The 25,051-nt window shown below is 36.9% G+C and overlaps 1 protein-coding gene across 7 annotated transcripts in view; it reads right to left on the minus strand.

Annotated features, from left to right (window-relative positions):
- SLC4A7 (solute carrier family 4 member 7) overlaps nucleotides 1–25,051 on the minus strand; it is an 83,740-nt gene that overhangs the window by 33,138 nt on the left and 25,551 nt on the right. For 5 of the 7 annotated variants that reach the window (XM_052692222.1, XM_052692221.1, XM_052692218.1 and 2 more), the window contains exons 2-6: nucleotides 17,280–17,361; nucleotides 6,147–6,290; nucleotides 5,265–5,400; nucleotides 4,117–4,277; nucleotides 1,980–2,168 (exon numbers count right to left, since the gene is read on the minus strand). In XM_052692222.1, coding sequence (XP_052548182.1) covers nucleotides 1,980–2,168; nucleotides 4,117–4,277; nucleotides 5,265–5,400; nucleotides 6,147–6,290; nucleotides 17,280–17,361 — 712 coding nt within the window. The other 2 variants (XM_052692220.1, XM_052692224.1) reach the window with 2 other exon arrangements.

The following is a 25,051-nucleotide window of genomic DNA, read 5'->3' on the forward strand; positions in this document are numbered from 1 at the left end:
AGTCTTAAACAGGCCATAAAGAGGAATTTACATGATTCCATCTCCACCTTTTTTACTGCAACTTACCAAATACCCCCAATCTGCCTAAAATCAAACACATCTCTCCAAAATTCACTGTGACTTTTCTTCTCCCATCCAGTCTCCACTGGATTCATCCCCACTACTTTCATGTTAAAGAGAATATTTTTGTCATAGGTCCTTCAAGGTTTCAGTTTGTCATGGACTCTAGTTCTTTCTAAAGCAGGAACAGAGACTGTATCTTCATATTTCCATTAGAAAGCTTAGTTCTATTCACAACAACAACAAAAAAAAAGGAGAGAAAAACACCTGGGATGAAAGTCACCTTGAAAAGAGAAACAATTACTTCTCCTACAATCCATGAAATCAAAGCCATGCTACTTTCACATAATATGCCATCAAGCAAAACCAAAATACCAAACTAGACATTTAGTCTCACATTTATACTAAGCACTATTACAGAGACCAATACACTTGACAACTTCAGAACAACTTGCAAGACAGAGGCACAGAAAGTATACCTAGGTAAACATCACACACATTCCCCTGCAGTATGGAAAAGTGGGTCCTACAGATACAAATGATTTAAAATAAGAACTGATGTCTTAGAGTTGAGCAATTATAATAGCAATACAGTGAAGTCAGGAGTGCCAAAGCAAATTGTTTGATTTTATCTGCATTAATCACTACGAATAACAGCTGCACTGGACTAATAAGGATGTCTGAGTTATGAACATCAGATGTCTTAAAACTAAACACACATGTGTACAAGGTGCCTAAAAATTATTATACATGTGTGTTTGTTTTACCAGTTTAGTAAAGGGTGACTTTATGAAAATAAAGGAAAAGTTAACAAGCGTATGAAAAAAATCAACCCTGGGGATACAGCTGTTAAAGAATGGGTAAAACCAAGTTCATATTTGAAACTTGCACATTCGCTAAACAAAAAAGAACAAGTCAGAAGTTATATGGAAGAAATTGTACTTTTAATCAGTCACATTTCTTTTCTAGGAAAAACTGATTCTGAAACTATCATCAGTGAAAAGTATGCATCGTTTACTCACTAGCTAAGAACATGCATCAGTAAGTTCGGACTAGAGAACACTGCACAAACACACTGAACCTGGATTCAACCCAACAACCACTTAAACAAGCAGGGCATGAGACATTTCCAAAGATTGGAAAGGAACTTTGTTGCAAGGAGTGACTCATGAAATCAGTATTAAGCTTTCACTATACTAATAAATTTAGCTTGAAATTTCACATGGCTTAGTTAATGCAAAGCATAAGAACAAACAAAAAAAACAAACAACAAAAAAAAAAAAAAAAACAGAGGGAAACAAGCCATAAAAACAGAAGTAAACTGCTCTGCATTTAAAGTCTCTAAAAATATTGCATATATTTCTCATGCACTTTTTTTTCTCGCCCAGGCAGAATGTTCTACAGAAAACATGGCAAGAACTGTGTCCTAGATAAAAGTAATTTCTTCACCATTAGAATAGTGAGCTCTCTCACCATGTAAAAATAACACTGAATTAAAAGTCAGTAATTGGCAGCATCACTGAACTCACAACATGATCACAAAGCAAATTCTCTTGCATAAACTAAATAGGCAAGCAGTAGCTACCTGACAAGCATATGAAACTATGCCACAATGATGAAATTCCTCAAACATTACATATTTTTTCAAGCGTACCCTAAAAAGCATTAGGGCATCTACTTCTACACTTCAAAATAATAATGCATGCTACATATACAGGCAGGAATTAAGCATTTGAGTGAATTCAAAAATATACGGAAACACCATCCATAGCTATGCATGGCATACACTGTTACTATTAGCTCATTGCTTATCAAGAAGAAAACACTTATCTGCAATTATCAGCTGAATTTTCCTTCATCTCCCAGTGAAAACATTTTGTAACAGGTTAGAACAAACTGGACACTACAACTTATCTCACCATTTCGTTCAAGCAAGTGAGGGTCAGAATGTTTCTTGCCTATATCTGCGAAAGACCGAACCAAAGGAATCCGATTGCTGAATTTTTTCTCATTCTGGTGATGGTGCCTTTTTAGAAGTGCCACTCTCACATTCTCCCTTATGGATTCATCCAGTTGGCCAGAAGCAATCATGTTGTCCAAGACCATATCTACAGAAGAGCAAAAACAGAAAAATGAAATGTTTATATACGTAGCTATCCTTCCACACACCCAAACACTGTAGTTGCAACAAACCATATGAAAAAAAATGAATTATATGATAAATAGAAGTGCCTTTTCAACATCAATGCCATCTTCAAGAATCCACAGGAAATTTTCATAGATGTCATTAAACAAGTAAATAAGTAAAACAGAGAATGTAGATCATAAAATACTAGTAGTATCATTTTAAGAAATAAGTTACTTAATGTTTTATGGTTTGTTTCAATTGCAACTTCCTTTCAAAAAAGAAACACCTGTGTATTCAACTAAGAGTGAATACACAACAGATATCTTAAAGCCTTAACCTAGTGTTCCTTATTTTGAAAGTATACAACTACACTAGAAGGATAGTTGTAAGATAATGGGATGAATTCCATAACTTCTGTTACTTTCAGATGACTCGAGCTCCTAAGGCTTGTGATGCACACACTTTAAAAAAAGGAAACGTAAAATGAAAGCTAGAATCAAGTTTCAAAGGTGCATCTCATCAGTATGCTCACACAGATGAAAGTCTGCTGTGATTATGTAGTTATTTTTACTCAGAAACACACACACCTGCACAAACCAACATTACCTATGTGACACATAACTTTTCAGCGTATTTTTCTATTCTTAACTAGCACATCAATGAACTACAATGATAAGCTGTAATCGCATAGCACTTTTCACAGTGAAAAAAGTTATGGCTCAAAATGCTTTACAAGCAAAATTATATGCCATAAAGTCCTTGCCAGAACAGTACAACCTCCTTTGGGAATCACTGGTAACACACAGTCTTATGCTACGGCTTCTGAAAAGAAACTCCTGGTCTGCTTAAGGGAAAACTGAACACCTATTCAGGGAACCAAGATAATACATTTATAGCCTTGTGTAGGATAATAATTCTTGGCAGAGTATACTTTCATAATGGCACCAAAAATTAACTTCAAACAAATTTATGCAATTTCTTCATATGTTACAGACCCTAAAATATTTGCTATTAAAAATTCAAAGCACTGTTTACACAAAATTAAGCAGTAACTATGTTTCTTATAAACTTAGATTACTTCTGTAATTAATGTAATAAAACTCAATCAAATGATCGACTGCATTTACAAACCACGTACACTTTTCCTTAGCAAGTCAGGAAAATAGGAAAGGAATGCCAATTTCCTAAGAAAAATTTGAAGACTTAAAAGAAAAAAAAAATTCAAGCTATGCCAACTTTTTTATGCCAAAACACCCCATCCTTCTCAAACACATTGGGCGGCCCTAAGCCTAGCATGATTGCTGAGCAGGCATTCCACTGTGTGGCACCTGTAGCAAGAGATACCATGAAAATTAGGTGAAACTAGCTCAAAGGCATTCAGGCTAAACAAGCACAACTCTGATTTTAAAAAAAGCTTTCTGAAATGATTCTACAGTACCCAAAATGACCACGTAATTAGTGAGGCCATTCAACGTGCAGTAGGTTAAATGCATAATTTACTTCTGCTCACCTCTTACAAAGTTGAAAAAAATAATAGATGTGCAACACTCAAATGCAGTAATGGCATCAAGTTAACATCAGCCAAGTTATGATTAATAATTATAGTACTAAAGAGCACAAATAAGTCCTAAAATGCTCTGGAAGATATTTATACTTCATCTGTAGAAGTGAAGACAGAACACATTCAGGAATCAGAACAAATGTAGATTCTAGACCTCATCCTAAAAACATGCAAATAAAGGAGGTGCTACTCAACCAGCAGAGCTCCTTTTAAGTGAGCAACCAGCTCTTTATAACCAGATGAAGAAAACTGCAGACGTACATAACTATTTCTTCAATACCTTATTTTCAAGAATATTTTAAAAGCACATTTCAAGTAGTATTTAAAATTTAGAAATAAAGTATTTCAAAAAAAGTTTTGCTGCAACCTGCTATCTCATCTAGCGTGTTTGCTCTCATGTCCAACATGACTGTCCCGTTAAGAATACAGCTTCGCAGTTCAAAGAGACTGTGCAGAGACAGAGTTGCTACATAAGGCTTACTCCACCGATCACCACCATCTTCAACATCCTCTTCAAATTTTAGCCACCTGAAATGAATACATATACAAATATTTATTTTTGTCCCGGAAAACAGACAACTTGGCAAGCCCTCCTCTCTGTGGCTCTAAGCAATCCTGAAGAGGGAGATACATCAGTACATGCTGACTTTCCTTTCTCAGAAAGCTGAGCAGATTAACAGTTAGAACACTTATCTAGCTCTTTGACCAGGCTGAGCTCTTTTAGTTCTAGTCCACTTTGTTTCATCAGGTTTAAACAATACCTATCTATTCTCATTCATAAGAACAGTGTAGGACTGTGCTATGTCACTTTATTTGCATGTCTTAGTTTCATCTGTATTTTAGGATTAAAAAACTGTCTGAAATGCACTGCATATAATGTTGATTCTAGGATGCCAAATCAGACATTCAAGAGTTAAGTAACATTAGGGTTTAACTATTAATTGGCTTTTATTCTAATTCACAGGTATAGCAGAAGCTGAACTTCTGCAAAAGTCAGAATGCAATAAGGTCAATGCAATCGGAAGCACTGCATCTGGAAGAGCGCATATTACAACACATGTAGAAGGAAAAAAAATTAACTGTGGCCTCCTACAAAGAACAAACACACAATCTTTCAGAACAAACAAAAAACTGAAAGACCTTCCTAAGAACAACATATGTAAATACCCAATATTACTTAGATTTGAGTAAAAAAAGACACTATTTATTATCAATGATAATAGAGTAAATTTTTCTGAGACAGTAAATTCTGCACTACATGGTTAAGCACGTGTATTAATAAAGGAATATTGTAGCTTTCACAAAGCTACAACTTGCAGCAGTGAAATTCAGGGTCTTTTAAGAAGCCATATTAATTTCTCCAGAATTTGACAACGATAGTAGAAGTTTCAGCCTTCTGAGCCTGAACTGAAAAACTCCTACAGTTCAAGAAAATTCCAACACAGATCTAGTTTGCAGTTCTTTCAAATAAAATCACTAGAAGATACACCTTGAAACAATCTACCTTTAGCTTACCTTGCAGTTTCTTTCCACTCATACTCTTCTCCATCCCTGAAGCAAAGTTCATCCATTTCAGTGAAGAGATCATGAGGAATGTGTTCATCATCATCTTCAGTACCCAGGATAAATTGCACTCGTTGGGATGGCGTGTCTTGAAGAAAAGGAGAAACTCAACAACTGAAATAACTTATACTTCTGTTATAGAAGAAATAAAATGTAACAGTTACATTTTCCAGTCCCAGCAAGAAGCATGCAGCACAAAATTATCTTCAAGAGTATTTTTTAGATTTAGATGAAAGATCTGAATTACTAATAAACTCAGAACTAAATTCTGCTTTTGCAATGTTGTCATCATCCAATAAACCATTTCTGAAAAAAGCTCTTGAAAACAATAATTATTATCTACAAAGATCTACAGTAGATTGTTTCTGTCCCAAATCCAATATATTCAAAGAAATCCGTAAAAAGTAAATCTCAGGAGGCAGTACAATTCCTTACTATCAGACAACTGGAAAACTCAAGTAAGTATTTTAAGATCATGGATCAAGGTACCATGAAAATGCTGCTTTGTAGCTCTACCCATATTTTTTAAAGTATTGAGTGTCAGAAAATACAAGATCACAAAATGAGAAATTGAGTTTAATGCAGATAGCCAATATTTTTATGCTAAAACAGTATTATAAATTCAGTCCAATTCAATGCAGGCTGCTGAACATTCATTTACACACCTGAAGCCCAACACTTCATGACTATATAAAACAACAAAATGTTTGCCTGATTGAAGATAGAAACAAAATTACAGTAAGAATAAAAGAAACAGCATAAGCGCTTGAGCACAAAGTAACTATTATAAGCTTATTTTCAAGAGACACAAAGAACTCCAGACAAATTTCTTACCATATGATGGAGATTCTCTGCCATCTTCTCTATCAGTTTCTTTTTCTTTTTTTCTTCTGTGATGTCTATGCCCACGATGTCTATGCCGTCGACGACCTTGCTTTCCAAACGGGACATGAACGCCAATATACACAGCTCTGTGGCCTGTCAAGGAAGTTCAAAGGAAAACAATTACACACATACACACACATGCGTGCACGCAAAAAGACCCTCCTGCCCAATATTTAGCATCACTGTCAGGAAGACAGTATGGAATTTGACAAAGTCAGAAAGAAATCCAAAAGCATTTGGCAAAATGACGTTTACTGAATTACTGTTGCCTTTTGTCTTCTATCCTTACCCAGTGTCAAGGAACGAGTGTTATACTCATTTCCCAGGTAAACTGAGTAAGAATAAATTGTGGCTCAATTCAAGAATTCTGCTGTGAAACATGTCTTGCTTATCAGTTGCCTGATAAACATCAGGAAACCAGAAGCACAGTAGAAAAAATTATAAGATATACCTTTTGTTTACTGAAAATCATCATACAAGCTTCATTAAGAAATTACTCATAGCTTATAAGTCAGAAGTAGTTTTCTACAGTTGAACAAACTGTCAATATTTCTAAATAATATGTGACGCACCTATGTGAACCTGATGTTCAAATATACCATTAATTTAGTATGAGGAAGGTAATAGAAACTTACACAAGCAAATTTATGCCTAAAATATCACATAACAGACAAAAAGTTTTTTGTGGATTTTTTTCTCCTCTCTTTTTTTGATTCTAGAATCTTTTAATAAATTTCAATAGTACATCCTCAAATTAGTGCAAACAGCTCTTTACAACATTTACTTTAAACATCTTATTTCTCTTTGGCCTTCCACATTAAGGCAATACTAGCACCAACAGCCTGGCAGAAGAAATCAATTGTTTTGTACAAGCTACTGCCATGTTTACTCTAATACAGCTGGCACATATAGTAATCTTTTCAATTTCTTCTTCAACAATCTCAGGAAGAATCACATTAACAATAAGCCGGGAGGTTAACACTGAATACTTGATTTCATACTGTAGAAGAGTCATTACAGAAGGCTGACATTAGCAAAAGGAAAAGGAAGTGGTTTTCCACCTCTTAGAGAAATGTAAATTCAGCAAATTTACAGAAGTCAAAAAGTCCCCAGGAGTTGTGACTACACACACACACAAACACAGAGAGAGAGAGAGAGAGAGAGAGAGAGAGAGATTACGAGAACATTGGAAAATCTGTCCATTACAGAGATTTGAAAAATAAAAATAATTTCTAGTATGCAAGAATAGCACCTCTAAGCCCTCCTCAAAATATGAATCTTTCTTCATAATACATCTTAAAACAGTACTTTCACAGTACTGCACAAGGGAGAAGACTAACAAAAAAAAAAAAAAAAAAAAACATGTACAAACTCAATGTTTGTTTTATCTGTTGAAGACTGCTTTCTAAATTATGAGACTTGATTCTCAATGCAATTTGAACACTGAGCTTTAATTAGACCTGACTGACTGGCACTGTGACCAAATGTGAAATGAAGCATATTAAAAATAATTTGTTTCCACTAAGAGTGGAAAATTGATTAAATTGTTGACGCATTTATTACTCCTATTTATAGACAGAGAATCTTTCATGAGTTTCTTACACAAAGAAGCTGAACCTCACCCTCCATAACTACTGCGTGAGAGGTAATTCCAGAGCAATTATCACCAACACGACTCCTGAATGTTAATCAATCAACCTGGCATAGAACATGGCTAGATGGCACCATTAACTACAGTCAGGTTACTAATACCACAGCGATGCAGTAAGTAAGCATGCAGACACCCGACAAGGCTTGAGACCAACAGCATTTCACCAGGTCCCACTCAGATCTGCCCACTGCAACCACCACTAGCAGCAACTGCACCAATCATCCCCACCACCTTACACCATCAGGGCAGGTTATATTATACTGAGTCAAGAAGCATGTATTAAGCTCTAATGAAACATACTGTTAAACAGTCAACAGTTCATTGATGTTCTCTACTCTACCTCCAGGGTACCATAGTGACACTGAATGAACCTTCCCATGGTTTATACTACCCTTCAGCTCTCACTGCCTATAAGCAACTTGTGTGAATGGCTATTTGCTCATGTAGACGCTGTTTGGCAGGCAAGTGTGAAACAAGAATACTTTCTCCAATTACCTTTGTATCTGCTTTATACCTGCACAGTGATCCAATAGCTAGATCCTCACTGGATTTCAGGACTAAGAAGAAACACAGACAAGCCAGATGATTTCCAGCAATTAAGTCAAACACATCACAGTCCAATGCAATTCTATTAGAGTTACTTAAAGAAACAGTGAAAAAATCTCTCAATTTATTTATTTATAGGAGGATGAGAAGTCCAATACACTAATCAAGTTTGGCCATTGAAGCCAAATTTTTTTGTTTGTTTGTTTTTCTTTTTTGTTTGTTTGGGTTTTTTTAATCATGGACATGTATGAACAAAGAAAGCTCTGCTACTACCTAGGAAGTCAAAAACTGCTGCTACTGAATGCTGCCAAGTATATTAACACCAAAAGGCAGGGCAAAAGTGCCCACGAATCAGACAAGTTTAACCTTAATTCTAACTTCACAGAGAAAAGCACTAAAAAGTTCCTGAAAATAAAAACAGTCATATTGAGTAGGCCTATGTTCTCTTGGTTTCATTATTTAAATAGCAGTAATTAATGCTGGAAAATGAATATATATAGTTACTAGCATAATTTCCAATAATTAACAAGATTTTCTTCCTTCATTCCCAATGAATTGGGTAATGTGGCTAACAGTTCCCTTCACCCAGGCCTAAAAAAAATTAAAAATAAAAAAAAAATAATCAGATAAAGACAGGTAAGTCTAAAAGCCCAGAATCCATATTATTGGCAACCATGTTACTTCAAAAGGAACACAGCCTTTTATCTGAATATTTTTTTTCAAAGCTTAAAAAGGTACAACTGCTTGACCTTCAAAGCTTAACTCACACAAACACATCTGTACCATAGTACCACTCCCAAGCAAATCTTGTTAAAGAATTACATTAAACCTACAATCAACAGATTTATTACACTGTCTGATACTAAATTTAGCAATACAGAACTCAAGAGATAATTGTTCATTTTAATCTAACATGACTTCATCCAAGCTTAGCTGTTCAAATCCACCAAGGGTATTTACTATTAAGGCTCTTATCCCTGTGAAACAAATTTAAATATTAGGAGTTTGCTGCATATCTCAATTAGATGGTCTTACTCTGCAAGTCAGTTTATATAAAGTCCTATAAAACTAACAAAAACCACTGTGTTTAATTTCCTGATTTCTTCACAGAGCTCTATGTAAATGGTGATAGAAGACTTCTAAAGTCAAAAACATACATCCAGAATGCTTTGATGTGGCAACTGTGTCTCCGTACAGGAATTTCTTTTTTCTAACCATCAGTGATAACTAGATGCCTTTCAAGCTTCATACAAAGGAGAACATCCTTCCCTATGCTACCAAGGAAAACCAAGTTTCTGTCTATGTGAAAAGGAATGCGATACGTTCTCAAATCTTGATTCTTCGAAACCTGAACTGCAGAGATGTTAATTAATGTTGTATGGGCCATGTGATGACTTGCTAGCTGTATGGGCCATGTGATGACTTGCTAGCTGTTATCAACTCTCAAAGCAGGACCAACTTCAAAGCTGAAGCTTCTTTATGATCAAGTTGCTCAGGACGACAACCAGTCAAGTTTTGAGTATTTGAAATGATAACTCCACAGTCTCTCTGGGCCACCCATTCCAACATATAACCAAACCCCCTGTGGAAACAATTTCATGATGCACAAGCTGCACTTCCTATCCCCCATCTTTGCATCTATACCCCCTCATCCTTTCACTGTGCACCTCTGGCAAGAGACTGACTTCACATTCTCTATAAGCTCCCCATAGTCACTTGATGACAGAGACTTCATAACATAAATTGCTATTTTTCAAAATCTTCAGATAAGAAACTGGAAAGGTCATTCATTTTACACAGAAGTCTGTTTGTATGTGATCACCTCGGTTTTCCAAGCATCAATTTTCTACAAAAAGCGTCTTATTATAAGCAAAGGGTCTTTTTTTGTGTTTTGTTAAAAGAATTATTTGACAGAGATTATCACTTCCCTTGAGAATGTCTGAAATCAATTTTTTTTTAATCAACAGATTTATATAAAGGAATAAAATAAATTATTCCACAAAGGGTTATGTGCCTTAGCTAGAGGCCACAGTTCAAAATATTTTAGAATCTATTAAGCCTTCTGGGCCCTATTCTGAAATTTCCTGTTGCTCCTAGTAATTAAGCATATCTGAGAATATGGTCTTTGTACTGAAATATCTCGGCATATAAGACTGAAAAGCATAACTGAAAATTTTCATATGCACAGCGTATGGTAAAGCAGCTCAGTAAGAAAGAATGTCTTCTCACTACACAATGAAAGCCTGCATCACATTATGCTGAAGCAATAAATTCCACAACTCTCATTACGCATAGAAGTGGGTTTCTTCTGTAGATTTAAAATCAAATATGAGTTGGTGCAGCAGTCAGAAGAGAAAAATGCTCTGAATGTTTAGTTCTGGTTGATTCAATCAACAGTACTCAAGAAGGCACTGTCAGTAATTACATCAGATGTGCAGGTAGTAACAGTAATGGGGAAAGCCTAGTGCCAAATGACAGAGCTGCAAAGAGACTCTGGCACCATATGAGCGCAGGTCTGTCCCAAGGCTTTGTGGCCTGCAGCCAACACCCATCTCTGTAGCCTCGGGAAGGAGCCAGCACTGGGTATCCAAGGGAACTGCCTGCCCTCGCACTACACATCCAAACCTGGCCATAACTGAACGCGACGCTCTGAGCTCAAGGACCTCCTCCAGGCCAGCTCTGTAGTGACACTCAGAAAAAAGGATATAGGGTAGAAAACTCAGAGACTAGACAATTCAGGCAAAAGTTTAATTAAGAACAATGGCTGGAATCCCCAAGAATACTAAGCTCTATAGTGATGTTGGCTTACTCAATCATCACACTGCTCTGGTAAATGGCTTCAAAAGAAACATTTGCCAAAAAAAGGTTTTTGTATGTCATTAATGGTCACAAATACATTCTCGTTACAGATCTGAGCACACTCTTCTCTCTTGTACAAACGCTGCAGAATGTCTTTAAATGAATTAACTTGCCCCCAAGCTCATTTATTTCCTGATCTCTGTAAGGTAAGAAAAACATTAGAGGGAATCCTGTCTCATATAAGGGTTACACATTGTTAGGAAAAGCTTTCACACTTGCTTTACAAGATAGGTATTCAGAAATCAAACTTAGTAAAGCATGATGTTTTTAGTTTCAACTAGTTAGAAACATTAATTTTAAATGAATTTCAAATGGATCCATTTGGATGGATCCAAACCATTCAGCAGGAATTCTGAGATCCATCAAGCTACAAGCTCTGCCAATTTTTAGAACAACTGATTTTAATAGGACTAAAAGTAACAAACGTTATGAAAAGCCATCAAGAAACAATAGGCTGCAGAAGAGCACAGTTTCCTGCATCTTCTGCCTCATTTCAAAAATCTTTGTTTGAGCAATTTTGACTCATCAAGTCTATTTTAAAGTTTTAAGTTTCAATTGTACCATTAGATAAAACTTCCCTGTCACGGCTCTAATGCTTGAGTAGTATTTTTAAATGTTTCAGATTACGAAGCTGCCATCTTTTCACAAAATTTGTGATGCTTGTGTTCTGACTGGATGCATCAAAATGCTCCCTCAGATAAAGTAAGTCTGCAAATAAAAACATAAATATACACTTTAGGCCATAAACTTTTAAATAGCATTGCTTTCATCTTGGTGCATTTTACATTATATATGTATTTTAAAGCTTTACGCTCTGTAAAAGGCATTGGCTTGTTTTTAATGGCATTTTTCTTAAATTTGTTTCAAGAAGAAACACTAAAATCTGCATGGGAGTTTTGAGATTATGCAGCAGTTATTTAGCCAGGAATATGAATTTATATTTCTTATAGTGTTTTTTGTTGTTTTTCATAAATAAATAAAGCTTATCACCTCAGGCAACTTCAAGGGCTCCAGTAACACACAAGTAAATTTCAAAATTTTCAGTTTGGCAGAATCAAGCAGATTCCTTAAGACTGTTCTAAAATTTAGAAATAATTTTCTGACTTCAGAAACAACAACGTGAACGCTGAAAATTGTGTCTGGTCAATTTGGGCGCTCTACTGAGATTTATGTCTATACAATAAGGTTGCCACATTTCCTTCTTAGCAGCAAGTCTGAAAATAGTTTTGACGACATTTGTTAAGGACTTACCTTTGTAATTAGTACTGTAAGTAACAGTATGCTTTAAGAAAGTTGAGGAAAATTATTCTCTCTGCATAGAAGTCTGAATACTGTAGAAATGAACAGTAAAACAGTTTATGTGAAACTTGACTGTGGACTATAAAATGCAGAACTCCCCAGAAAAAAAATCTAAGTGTAAATTTCAACACACCCGTGACAAAGGTGTAGCGATGCAACCTAACTCCAATGCTTATTTAATGAAGACCACATTAGGAGTCATAATAGCAAAATATCCACGACTTTTCTGACTTACAGAGCAGAGCTAAAGGCAGGTGACATTTATCTGTTTGTTCTATGTTGCTGCATTACTGTGCAAGTCAACTGTAGGTTGATGTTGCATATGAATCAGAGCAGGGCTAACATTCCTGACTGGTACTGTACTTGAATAGATCTTTTTTTTGCTTGCTTTCAGTTAAATTTAAACATTAAAATCCAAGTATATCACAGAAGAAAACGAATGGTGGTCTGCAAGAACCATTAATGATCATCCTAAATTTTTGCTTTCAGAAGTAGTTTCACACCACTGCACTGTACTTTTGATTACATGAACAAGTACAACTTCTCAAAAAACAGCATTTCAGAACTCTTTGCCACTCTCCCCCCCATCAAATAGGGCTCTTTTCAAGATCGTTTTTAAGTCTTTTTAAAAGCTGAAACATTTACTTGGTAGTTTGAGGACCATGCAGAAATGTGTTCTGCACTGCCTGTCTAAATTAGTGCACCTTGCTATTACAGAACAGGAAAATGTTCCTATTACATCTTATATTCACCTACTTCTGTACCTGGTCTCCTGAAACATTTTACAGGAAACATTCATGGCTTTTTGAATACTTGCAATTAAGATGCATCTAAAAGTTAGAATATTAAACCTACCACCTAAACTGAAAAAAAAAAAACACATCAACATAGCAGTACATTCCACCACAAGTTACAGAATAAGTTCTCTTTTTATAGTACTGAAACAATTTCCAACTGCTCCCAACACACTAAACTGCAAAACATTTGCAGAGAAAGTTTTTCACTTAGATACACAATGTTCACTTCTAAAGGAGGAAAAACTGCAGGATTATTTATCTACTTATCAACTAAGATTAACAGAAAAGCACAGCTGTTTTCTCAAAGGAAAAATACGGCTTTAAGTCATCGAAGTATCAGAGCTAACAGGGTCATTTCAAATGCAAACACTACTTACACCTGCCACAGGATAGTGTTAGAGTAGCTAGTAAATCATCTTAACTCTTGAAAGCTGCTTCTTGGATTTATGCCACAGAATACTATTCTGCTGAAATGGACACTCGACCTCAGATTTTCTACTGGAACAAAACCTCTGTTCTGTGTAAACTCCTTATCTTTGCTATGCCTGTAACCTGTCTTCTGTTATTCTTATTCTCTTTTCCATTAAGCTAGATCTAGTCTACGTATCCCGAAATCTACTTGAAAAACCATCTACACATTTGAAAAGATGAGACCTAATAATATCAAGCCAAACATAGCAACTCAGGTTTAAGAGAGCTTTCCTTAGATACGGCTCTTAGTAGAGTAGTTTTGGTTGCGGATCATTCACGGTTGTTTTTTTTTTTTTTGTAATTTGTTTTTTTAAAGACAGGATGAAGTACCTGTGCCACTACTATTCTTGCCTTACTTCCTTCTGCTCTTACTTTGTTGTTATTCTCATTAAAGCCATTCTTTGCAGCTCAAAGAGTTTAACATCAAGCTAAGAACTTTAAGGGTCCCTAAAGATGCTGTTTTAAAATGCTATTATCCTTTCTAGTTCTTCTAAAGCAACAAATACAGCTTCAGTAGGAAGTGTTACCTTAGTTTAGTATTCATTTAATCCAGCCATAATTGCAGTTCACCATTTTGACCCATTTATCTTTTACAGGAAGAGTTATGAAACAAGTAGCCATATTTAACCTTTCTAATCTAAATACTTTCACTCTGGATATGTACCACACTTTCCCAGCAACCATAAATAGAGTACAGAACCCAGTCTCCAAGATTTATTTTTGTTTTCAGCAACTAGACTTCTTTCCATTAAAATTTCATGTCCAAATTTTCAGAAAATAATTATCCCATAATGACAGGACTAAAAAAATATAGCTTTAGTACTAAGTTATACCTTCTGTGGCATCAAACCAATCGGCATCACTTGCAGTGGCTTTAAAGCTGTTGAATATCTCCTGTCATTGCTGACTCTCAAGATTTGGTGCTTCACACCATAGCTGAATACAAATAACAGTTTGCTGTCCCTCCTTTAAAATGAATCAACGCGCATTTCTGGAAAGGTTCCAATTTCCTAGAACTCCTTTTCAAGTCAGTGGGGGAACTGGATTGAAACAGCTTGAGGTCTTGAAACACATTACTTAATGTTGCCATAGATCTTTCCAAGGCTACAAGGAAATTTTCACAAGCTTGTAATGAAAAATAATACTATCCAGAGTTTTCCACTGCTTGCAGACAATAATTCTATTTCTCTCCTTGTCAGATTTTAATTCCAGAATTAGAAACAAAGCAGCCCCAAACCTTCATGTCTAGTCTCATCATCGTAGCTTACAATTAGTGATCCCATAATAAACAGCTCTAAGTTCACGTACATTTATCATCTAAAACATCCTAAATCTAAGCAACTTCTTTTAGTAAATCTCAGAGAAGTACACTACTCAAATGACTGTATTTACATGCAAAGAAAAACTTACTGTTCTTACTTTGGAACAGTTACCATTGACAAAAGACAAAAAGTACACAGTCTCTGCCTTTCCCCATTCTACCATTAAAAAAAGGTCTGATTTTCTCACAAAACATAATGTAATCGCCAAAAGTATTTTAACACAGAAATAGGAATACTGATCTACCTGAAGCTTCAGATTTGTGATAATTCTGTCGGAACACATTTTTCTTGTCAGACACTCCTTATTAATTACTTGTTTCATCTCAGCACTGCCAGTGCAGAAAATTATACTGGGTGAGATAGCCAAAGAAAAGAGGGCAAGGCTGCACGGCTATGAGCAACTGCTCATCTCTCCTTCCAATTGCTATTGACTGAAATATTCATGAAACACACACATTGGTTTCACACCTTAATTTATTCTTTGGCCACAGGAAACAAAGGATATTGTCAGTCAGCAATGCAACTGCTGAAATTGCCTTGAGCAGCCTTAACCTATCTCCCCACCCCTGCCCTGTACCCCTTGCAGCTCTGTGCTGGCTGCAACATTCCTGTGCCTGTGCTATCAAGGAGACTGGGGAAGTGATCTGGTTGCTCGTTTGTTCCCATGCCATTTCTGTGCTGAGGCATTCCAGCTGTTGGGTGCACTGACAAATTGCTCCAGCTGAATGTCTGCCTCCTCTTAACCCCTGCCTCTCTGCAAAACACACATATATTTTTTTTGGGTCTTGTCCCAGATAAAAACAAGAGAAGGAGATGAAGGAGACAGCTGAAATCTGCACTGAAGACTTAAATACAAAAACAGACACGAGAGTGGTTTCACACTAGCTTGACTCTATGTGAAGTGCCATTGTTGCCATCTCCACCTCTGTACCTCTCAACCTTATACTCACACCACACTTCCTTCCTCCTCTCAGTATTGGCAGACTGGGCAAACTGGTTCAGGGTGCTCAGTTGATGAGATCTTTCTCATTATTTTCCTTTGTAAGGTGTGTTTCTTTTTCTGCTGGCTTAAGATATTTAACAAAGCTTACAATACGGTTAGACAGAAAGTATCAGTTCAAGATAGAAAGCAGAAAGAGGAAAGGAAACACAGTAATATGACTGTAGCAACACACAATCACTATAAACTGTGTCATTTGATCATAAAAAAAGAAAATGTGACAGCAACCTGAACTCAACTTTTATCCACTAGAAACTGCTGCTATAATGCTGCTTCAGAATACTGGACAGACAAGTCACTACTCTCACAAAATACTACTTAATGTAACTACTGATAGCATTCTGGCATTTCACAAATGTTAATTAAGCTTCAGAGCACAGGTAACTAAATAAGATTTAAAACAGTGCATGTCCTCTGGCTTTTTCTGTTTTCATCATTAACTGGCATGCATGAATTTTCATGCCAATCTACCTCCTTTCTAAGCCATCAAGAAATTAATTCTTAGAAAAAGTACTTAATTTTGCACTTTTCAGTATAAAAATGGACTTGATGTATTTTCTTCCTTTTTGCTCTAACTGCAAGATTTGGCATTAAAAAAAAAAAGCAAATTAAATAGGATTCCATAATATTTTAACTGATTGCAGACTGACAAATACACAATTCAGTATGAAACTAAAAAACTGACCACCTAAGCAGATACAGTGCTTAAAAGCATATGACCACAGTCACAAAGACAGTAAACTTCCAGATAAGAAAACAAAACATCTTCCTCAAGACTCCTCTAAGTTTTGACATCATTCATGCTGGGAAACCACCTGCCAAAAATAATCATTTATCCAAAACAACATTCTAATAGAGAGTCTCATAAGCAAACCTTTCCCTTAGAAAACTTCAAGAATGTTTTTAAAATATTTTTTTCCTGTGACAGATTCAAAGAACACTGAGGGTTTACTAGTACGCAGAGAGATCAAAAGAAACATAGGTCATCTGCAGTTTCCAGGTTTTACTCCTAGAACTGCGTGCCAGCCGTAAAATTCAGGTTCCTTTTAGCAATACTGGTTGCACTTGAAGGAAAATAGGTATTTTATCTTGAGGCAAAAAATATATATATATTAAGCAGAAAAACCCCAAACTCACTCTCTAGTTCTTCTTTCTCAAAGTTTGTATTGATAGTAGAGCTGATTTTGCCCATATCCACAACAGCTTCTTCATCATGACCCTGAAGAAGAAAAAAAAACATGAGCTTAAGTTAAGAACACAGAACTAACACTACCTTCTTTTAAATTCCTAAATATACTCTTCAATTCTGAACCTGATAGCCAAAGTGATCAAAAACAATAGAAGTTCATCCCTTAGAAACTCAGAAAGAAAACGAAATTGAAAAACTACTCATACAATTCCTCTAGAAAATATTATTCTGTATTGAAGGAAAACATTTCACTGTTGTTAGAAAATATGAAAATAACAGTATGATTAAAGCTACAAAACCATGTGTCATAAAATAACGAAGAAAAACATGCTATTTGTGTAGAGACAAAAGGGAGGACAATTCAAAGCTTCTTGACTATTATTTACTTCTACAAAAATAACTGCTACTGTACTTTAAGAGATGTTCCTTCAAGTTTAAGAAGAGACTCTTTTTGCCTTGGCAAAAGGCAAAAAGATGGGACAAAATTTATATCAAATTCCAACCAGTATCGCAATAAAGATAAAGAAGAGGTGAGGGACACAACACACAGCTGAACAGTCCCAAGAAAAAAAGCAGAAAAGAAAGGAACCCTCAGAGCAAATGCTGTCTACAGAAATGTAAAACCATTTATATCAACACCCAGAGAGCAGAATTCAAAGCTGGGAAACAGGAGAATAAATCCACAGATACACTAAACATCATGGCATTTCCTTTTAAGGCTGTTGATTTCCTCTTATCAAGGATCAGGACATGCATTCCAGGAGTGGAATATTTTTTTAGTTTTACATTCAACAGTAGCAAATCTCCTTCACCAGAACAGAAGGCAAATTTTTAAAAGTTACAGAAGTTCACATTCAGAGATCTTGAACCTGTTTGTTTAGAGAACTAATCCTATGTGAGATTTTCTGGCACAGCTTTTATGAACCACAGGTAATATGAGGGGGTAAAAAAGCTCCAGCATCTCTTCTAGATCAAGGATTCAAATAACAAATCCTTTCCCCAGCTTTCAGCAGGTTGTGCATACGCTACAATTCTACCCAATTCATGCTGTTTATGTACAAAGTTAGACAACAGCAATTGTATCTTCTGTTCAGGTTCCTTTACTAGTGAAATGTTACCACCCATAACACAAAAGTGTGATATTTAAAATACATACAGGCTCCAGAATAAGTTAAACTCTGAACGCTTCCTCTAATCCCACACAGCACTGGAGAGAACATGCCTAATGCAGCCCTTTGCACACTACTTTTGGCTCGATTTGACAAAGAAACCTTAACATAACTGTTACAGCAACAGGTGTCTCAACATCATCTCAGAACTGACATCTAAACAACTTGAAATTCACCTTTTTCCCAGCAGTTTGCATTTTGCAGAAAGCAGCTCACTCATACTAACTCACCATCCATGGCCTGCTAGCTGAACCAGCTGCCTACAGTCCTGCTGCCTGCCCTAAGGGCAGGGTTTGGCCATGCACCTCACTACCTGCAATACAAGGCTACCTAATGGAGAATGCTGTCCCTTGCTTTTACCACTCCCCTGGGCAATCACTTCTTTCCTCCACCAGAACCAGATTTATCAGTCATGAAGCTGAATATAAAGAGTTGAACCATTCACTTATTTATTTTAAATAACTGACTCTGTTTTCCAACTCACTAAACTGACTTCTGTCAGGGACATGAAACACCTTGATCCACCACAAGGCACTGGGCTGCTCCTCATCCCTGGAAGGAGCCCAGTGGCACATTTACATAGCTCAGTGCAAGATCCGCAATTCGGGTTTCGGGCTGTAACAATGCAAGCTAAATCTTACAGTCCTACAGGGACTGAGAGCCAGTTTTGATATTCACCTAAATTTTGACTTTTGAATTACTCAACAGCACAGTGCTGTAGGTGTAGAGGAATGTTTTCTCACAGGGAAGCACTGAGAATGAACATCACCACACTGTATAGCAGCTGTAAGCCAAAACAAGCTGTAACACCCCACTCACCACCCCCAGAAACAACCAAACACACAACTCCTCAGTCCCTCTAGAGCAGGTACTATCACAGCATGCCACCCACACAAAAACAAATCCAAATCATTAAGAAATAGAATGAATATAGAATATAAAGACAACTAATGACCCAGCACACAAAGGAAAAAATAATTTTCAGATGAGATTTCTAATGGACCCCATAACAAGTCTCCTTCCCTTTCTGAGAAAGCTGTAACAAAAGCAGTTTGATCACATGAAAAAGGAAAGCAGCTGGCATCATGTAAATAAGGAAGATGCAGAGTAAGGAGTAGCATAAGACAGAACAATCTCATGAAAACTAAATAAAGGAGGATTCTGTCCCTTTGAGATTGAGGATGTCAGGAAGGGTGTTAGCAATTTCTTTTTGTCACTTCAGATGTATTGAAATGGCAGATATGCAAGTATGTCAGAAAAATCAAACTTCTTCACAGCCTAGACCACTAGAGACAATAAATTTCAGGTGATTAAACCAAAGTTTTGTATGGTGCGCAAATCTGGGGAACTATTACAAAGACAGGAATAGTTCATTAATAAAAAAGAAGTGGTAGAAGTTTAGAAAGAGTCACAGTATTAAGATCACAGAGGTGAAAGGCATTCCTGCCTCCTACATATCAAAACAGGATTAAAGAGCCCTCCAGGAGATGCCTCCATAACACAATCAATCTCTGCCATCTCTGGTAACAGTTCTGGAGGTAGAAGAGAAGCAGTGCCAGTAGGAGGTCTTAGCTCTTAATTTTACTGAAGATGTGTTTTCCAGTACAAATTTTGGGGGAAAAAATTAACATACAAAAAGCCAGTAACAAAAAGAGCTGTAGAAGCAAGCAGCAACACTAAAATGTTTAAGTTTTGTTGGGGTACCAAATAAACACAGAAAAACATCTAATTGCACTGGTACGTTGTTACATTCGTAACACTACACAGGAAGCATCAAGTGTAACCACTTTCCAGTTTATCTCAGTAACACAAAATAGAAAATTTTAAGTGTGTAGTAAACATTACTTCATCGAACCTGATATACAAACAAAGCCAGCATATTACCGGAAAACTCTGAAGCTAGAGATGGAAATAAAGATAATTCAGGCAATCTGTACACTTCAGTCTGTTAAAATTCGAGATGCATGCAGCCATAGAACCCACTAAAATATCATGTATGTAACTTTTTTTTTTTCCTCCTCCATTTCTCTTTTAGGATACTCAGAAGCTTGCCAAGCAGTTTTCTAGCAACACAGGAAGACAAGACTCTTCCCAACCTCATTACACAGACCAATGCATGCTGAAAGAAAACTACACACACTGGAAAATTCACATGCAAGAAAAGACTAATCTTCTAGCAATGTTTTCAAACTGTACTTGTTGAATCTCTTATACTGTGATACTACTGTTTATCCTTTTCTTTTAATAAGATGCCAACTTTATACATACAAATACAGCCTCCAAAACCACACCATGTGAAACTTATGTCTTTTGAGATTAGATTACAGAAAGGCATGCATGCCCTTGCAAACCATTCTATCACTATCTCAAAGTACTCAACATATGCAAAGACTTTTCCAAGAATAAACCATTAGCAACCACAAATATCATACATGAAAAAGTATATTATTTATAGCCTTTTGTTTAGAAAGGCACAAAGAGTCATTTTAATTGAACCGTGTTGCCGCCAGCAAGTCCTAGGATACTTTTGCCTCAGGTCAAATAAAAAAAGAAAAATTTAAACCGATTCCAAGCTTCAGCCTTTTCCTTGCTAAAAATAAAGTCTGTAGGGCATAGGTTTCGAGTAATTATAGAAGATCCACCACGTCAGTTTAAGGCACAAGCAAGAGAAAACTTTCAGCTGGTGAATCAAAATGCATTCCTATTTCAGTTGATCTTTTACTTTATAAACTGTTCAGGATGTAAAAAAGTACAAAGAAATGTAGGACCATTTACAGTTTTGTCAGCTTCCCCTTCTAAGGCACCTAAAGAGAACAGCAGTATCTTAGTAAGCATTCTTCTGCAGTTCATCACCAATTCCACGTGAAACTTCACGCACAGTGATCCCACAGTTGCTCAGAGACAGCTGATGAAGATAAGCCAAAGCAAAACTGAAGACTCAGTTCTAAACATGCGTAACTCTTCCCACTAAAAAGACAAAACAACTGAAATGAGAAGGGGTAGCACAAGCAGATCCCAGTCAGCTTTCCAGCTTTTCCCAGCATGAATATCAGTCCCCTTTAATGCTGCAGACCAAATACAGCTTTCAAGTTCTCTTTTGTGTGAGCCATTCTAGGAGATCCCTACTAGAATTCCCCTTGCCACCTCTGGTTTTCAGGTGTCTTTGTTCAGTAAAGGAGAAGACCTTAAACTCCCTTTTATTGCAAACAACCAGGTACCCAAAAATTGCCCATGCCTTCTTCACCTGCCTTCCCAAACAAGTGTCTTCATTTTGTACAGTACACTTTCACATCTAAATATCAATATTACAATATCAAAGTTAATCCTACATTGCATAAAGCACGAAGGAAAACACTCCAGTTTGCAAGGATTAAGCTGTCAGCCTCCAGCAGCATGTGTCAGTTACTATCTAGCAAAAATATGACGTACTGGCTATGAAATGTAAAGGAAACTTTCCACTGCCATCTGCACATGCTCTTTTCACCACACAGCTCGCCTGCCCTCCTGCACTCACACAGATAGGACAGGCTTCAGAGGGCACACAGCACTAGCATCAGTTTTAAGGTACTTACAATGTAGTTCACTCATATTCTGGTGATAAACAATGATCATGCAGATGACTGATCAGTTAACTTTTGAAATGCAAGTAAATAATCTAATAATGTAATAATCCAATTGTGTTGACAATCATTAAGGTTGGAAAAGATCACTGAGATCACCCAGTCCAACCAACCCATCACCACCATACCCACTGACCACGTCTCTCAGTCTTAGCAAAGTTATGGTTGAACTCAGACAATGCTCATCTGCTCCACTTACATCCATTCAACTGAAGCTCTCCAAGACAGCGCAACTAATTAATTGCAGCACCAGAAGAGAGCACTGGTGTTCATAGGAAGAAGGGCATAGGAGGCAGCACACAAATGTGTACACACACACACACACACACACACACACACACACACAAACAAGAATTATTCCCAGCAGTTCTGGAGATTGTTTGCCTTTTTCTCAACTCAGGCATACAATACCATGCCACCAGGAACCCCTATGGCAGAATTTCAACTAGATGCATTTGCTAACGGGGGATGAGGGCATGGTTAGGTCATTTCCCTCTGTCCCTGGCCCAAAGTACAAAGCTCCTCATTTTGTTGTGTCCTACTACAGCTGTCAACATCATCACACTGAACACACATGCTGCACTGATGGCAACCCCTCTCTGAAGCCCCACAAGTACATTGTACTGTTACGTCTCCTTCTGCTGGACATGTACTCAGAAAACAGACTCTACCTATCAAGGTTCCAGCATCAGAAAAATAAAATGAAACACAGAATAATTGCCAATGGTGATCCGCTTTAAGCCAAATAAAGAAATGAAAAACTCTATTTTGAGCACACATCTCACAAAAAAATAACTAAAACGAGACTATGAAAACTGATTCTGCAGCTATTTCCCAGATGTGTGTACAAATGTGTATGCATGTAAAAATACAGAAAAAAGACTTTTACTAGATAGGCACACATGCATTGTTTTGTCACACTGCAACTGAAAACATTCAGAATAATTAAGAACTGGTAGGGTAATTCACAATGCATTTCCTAACAGCTTATTTCAGAAGCCTATGTTTCTGTTTAAGCACACATAATACCCCACAGAATCAGACATTAAAATACATCTTCAATTCAGAGAATGCATGTACAGCCTCTTAGACAATCATTCTGTTTCCCAGAACTGTAAACTAATAAGCAGTAATGCTTCAGGGGAAAAATAAAAATAAAAAAATTTAAAAAATCAGATACAACCAGTACTTCCTAACTTTATAGAACAAATCAAGTAGCAACAGCAAGTCTGGAAGTACTTAAGATTAGGAACTTAGAAATAATGCTGCCTGTTACTTCTCATAAGAGATCGACACCAATCACTGGCAGACACCAGCACCAGCTCTGTGCCCCAGCTCTCCTCTAATACTTTCGGTGCACCGACCACTCTTATGCGAAGGACTTTTGACCTGGTTCCCCTGCAGGAACCAGTAACAGCAGCACATAAGAAGTTCTACATAGATAGTTTTACTTCTGTCAGAATGATTCCCCTTTAAATCAGAGGTAAGATGAGACGACAGTGGGGAGGAGGCAGGCATCTCCAGTTGCTGACGCCTTGAAGGACATGCAGGATGTGAAAATCAAAAATTCTTTCTAAACAGTAATAAGTCAAGACGTAGGTAAGAACAAAACTAGTAGAAACAGAAAACTTGCCAGTTTTGAAACAGAAATCATACTGTACTGATGGGTTCCCTTGGTCCTATTTGTTACATTCTCATTTGCTAGAGAAACAGCTGTTTTCCTGATATTTTCTTGTCCCGTTATCACAGCAGTAGCTATTTTCCAAGCACTACAGGAAAGACACAATGCAGCTCCAGGGCTTTGGGTCCCCCCACCTCCTCCTTCCTGCGGATTTTATCTGTGGTTATCCCACTGCTGTTACACAACTACCCTCATAAGTCGATGGGAATCCTTCCCAAAGCAATATTCAGAGCTGCACAGGGAAGCTGCACAGATTTCGGTAAGACCACAGCTATAGAAAAAGAGGTTAGCAATATTTAAAGAAGTTTTTCTAGCCTACTAATCCTCTAATTAACTGCTCGGCTTATCCTACTGAATACTGAACTCTGATCAACCCGTTTTAGAATTCTCACAACAAGCACAGGAGCTACACAAGTCTTCAGTTTGGATAAATAAGACCAAAAGACATCAACAGAATCAGCTGACTCTGTGGATGCTGCATTTCACTTTTTCAAAACTGTACATGAAGTAAGGAAAGAAACGTACATATATTAATGTAAAAATAGTTACCATTTTTGGAAGAAAAATAAAAAAACAGCTCTAGAAAACAGTAATATTTTAATATCTTTTCCTTCCTGCACAGCTGAATATATAAACTAGTTATTCATAAACATTAAAAGTAGTATCATTTCAGTGGTTCTAGCAAACATTAATCAGGTCACTGTCTGGCTGAGCACCACAACCTGCAGGAGAAGTCTTGGCTCTGAGCAATCGCACAGCAGTCTTTATACCATAACCACAAGGCCTTTTACGAATCACAGTACAAAACAAAGTGAATTCAACCCGGGTGCTCTGTGAGCTCGGAAATTTACTACTGAAGTTAGCAAATAATGTCACCACTCCAACAGAAGGTGTCAAGTTGCGTGTTTAAGAGCCCAGTTGTCATTTTACAAAGTGCATTCTATCACTGCCTCACAGCAGTGGGTTTCATTCAAAAATACGTGGCTCATTTCAGTTCAATTATTTCTCAAATTACAGTTTAAAAAGCTCAACAGTCAAATAATGAAAGGATCCGTAAATACCAATAATATGCCAAAGTGCAGTCATTCTGGTGTATGCACACCCTTCAGGCTTTCCATCAGCTTTAACCAGTGCCTGCCCCTACCAATACGTGGACGCTGAGACAGCCCTGTGCCAAGTTCAAAGCAGCACCACAATCAAATCAGGAACCAAATGCTGCACGAAAGCACCACAATTAGATGTATGCCGAC

The sequence above is a fragment of the Tympanuchus pallidicinctus genome, unplaced genomic scaffold (genome assembly GCF_026119805.1).
Source record: "Tympanuchus pallidicinctus isolate F22 unplaced genomic scaffold, pur_lepc_1.0 scaffold3, whole genome shotgun sequence".
NCBI lineage: Eukaryota > Metazoa > Chordata > Aves > Galliformes > Phasianidae > Tympanuchus > Tympanuchus pallidicinctus.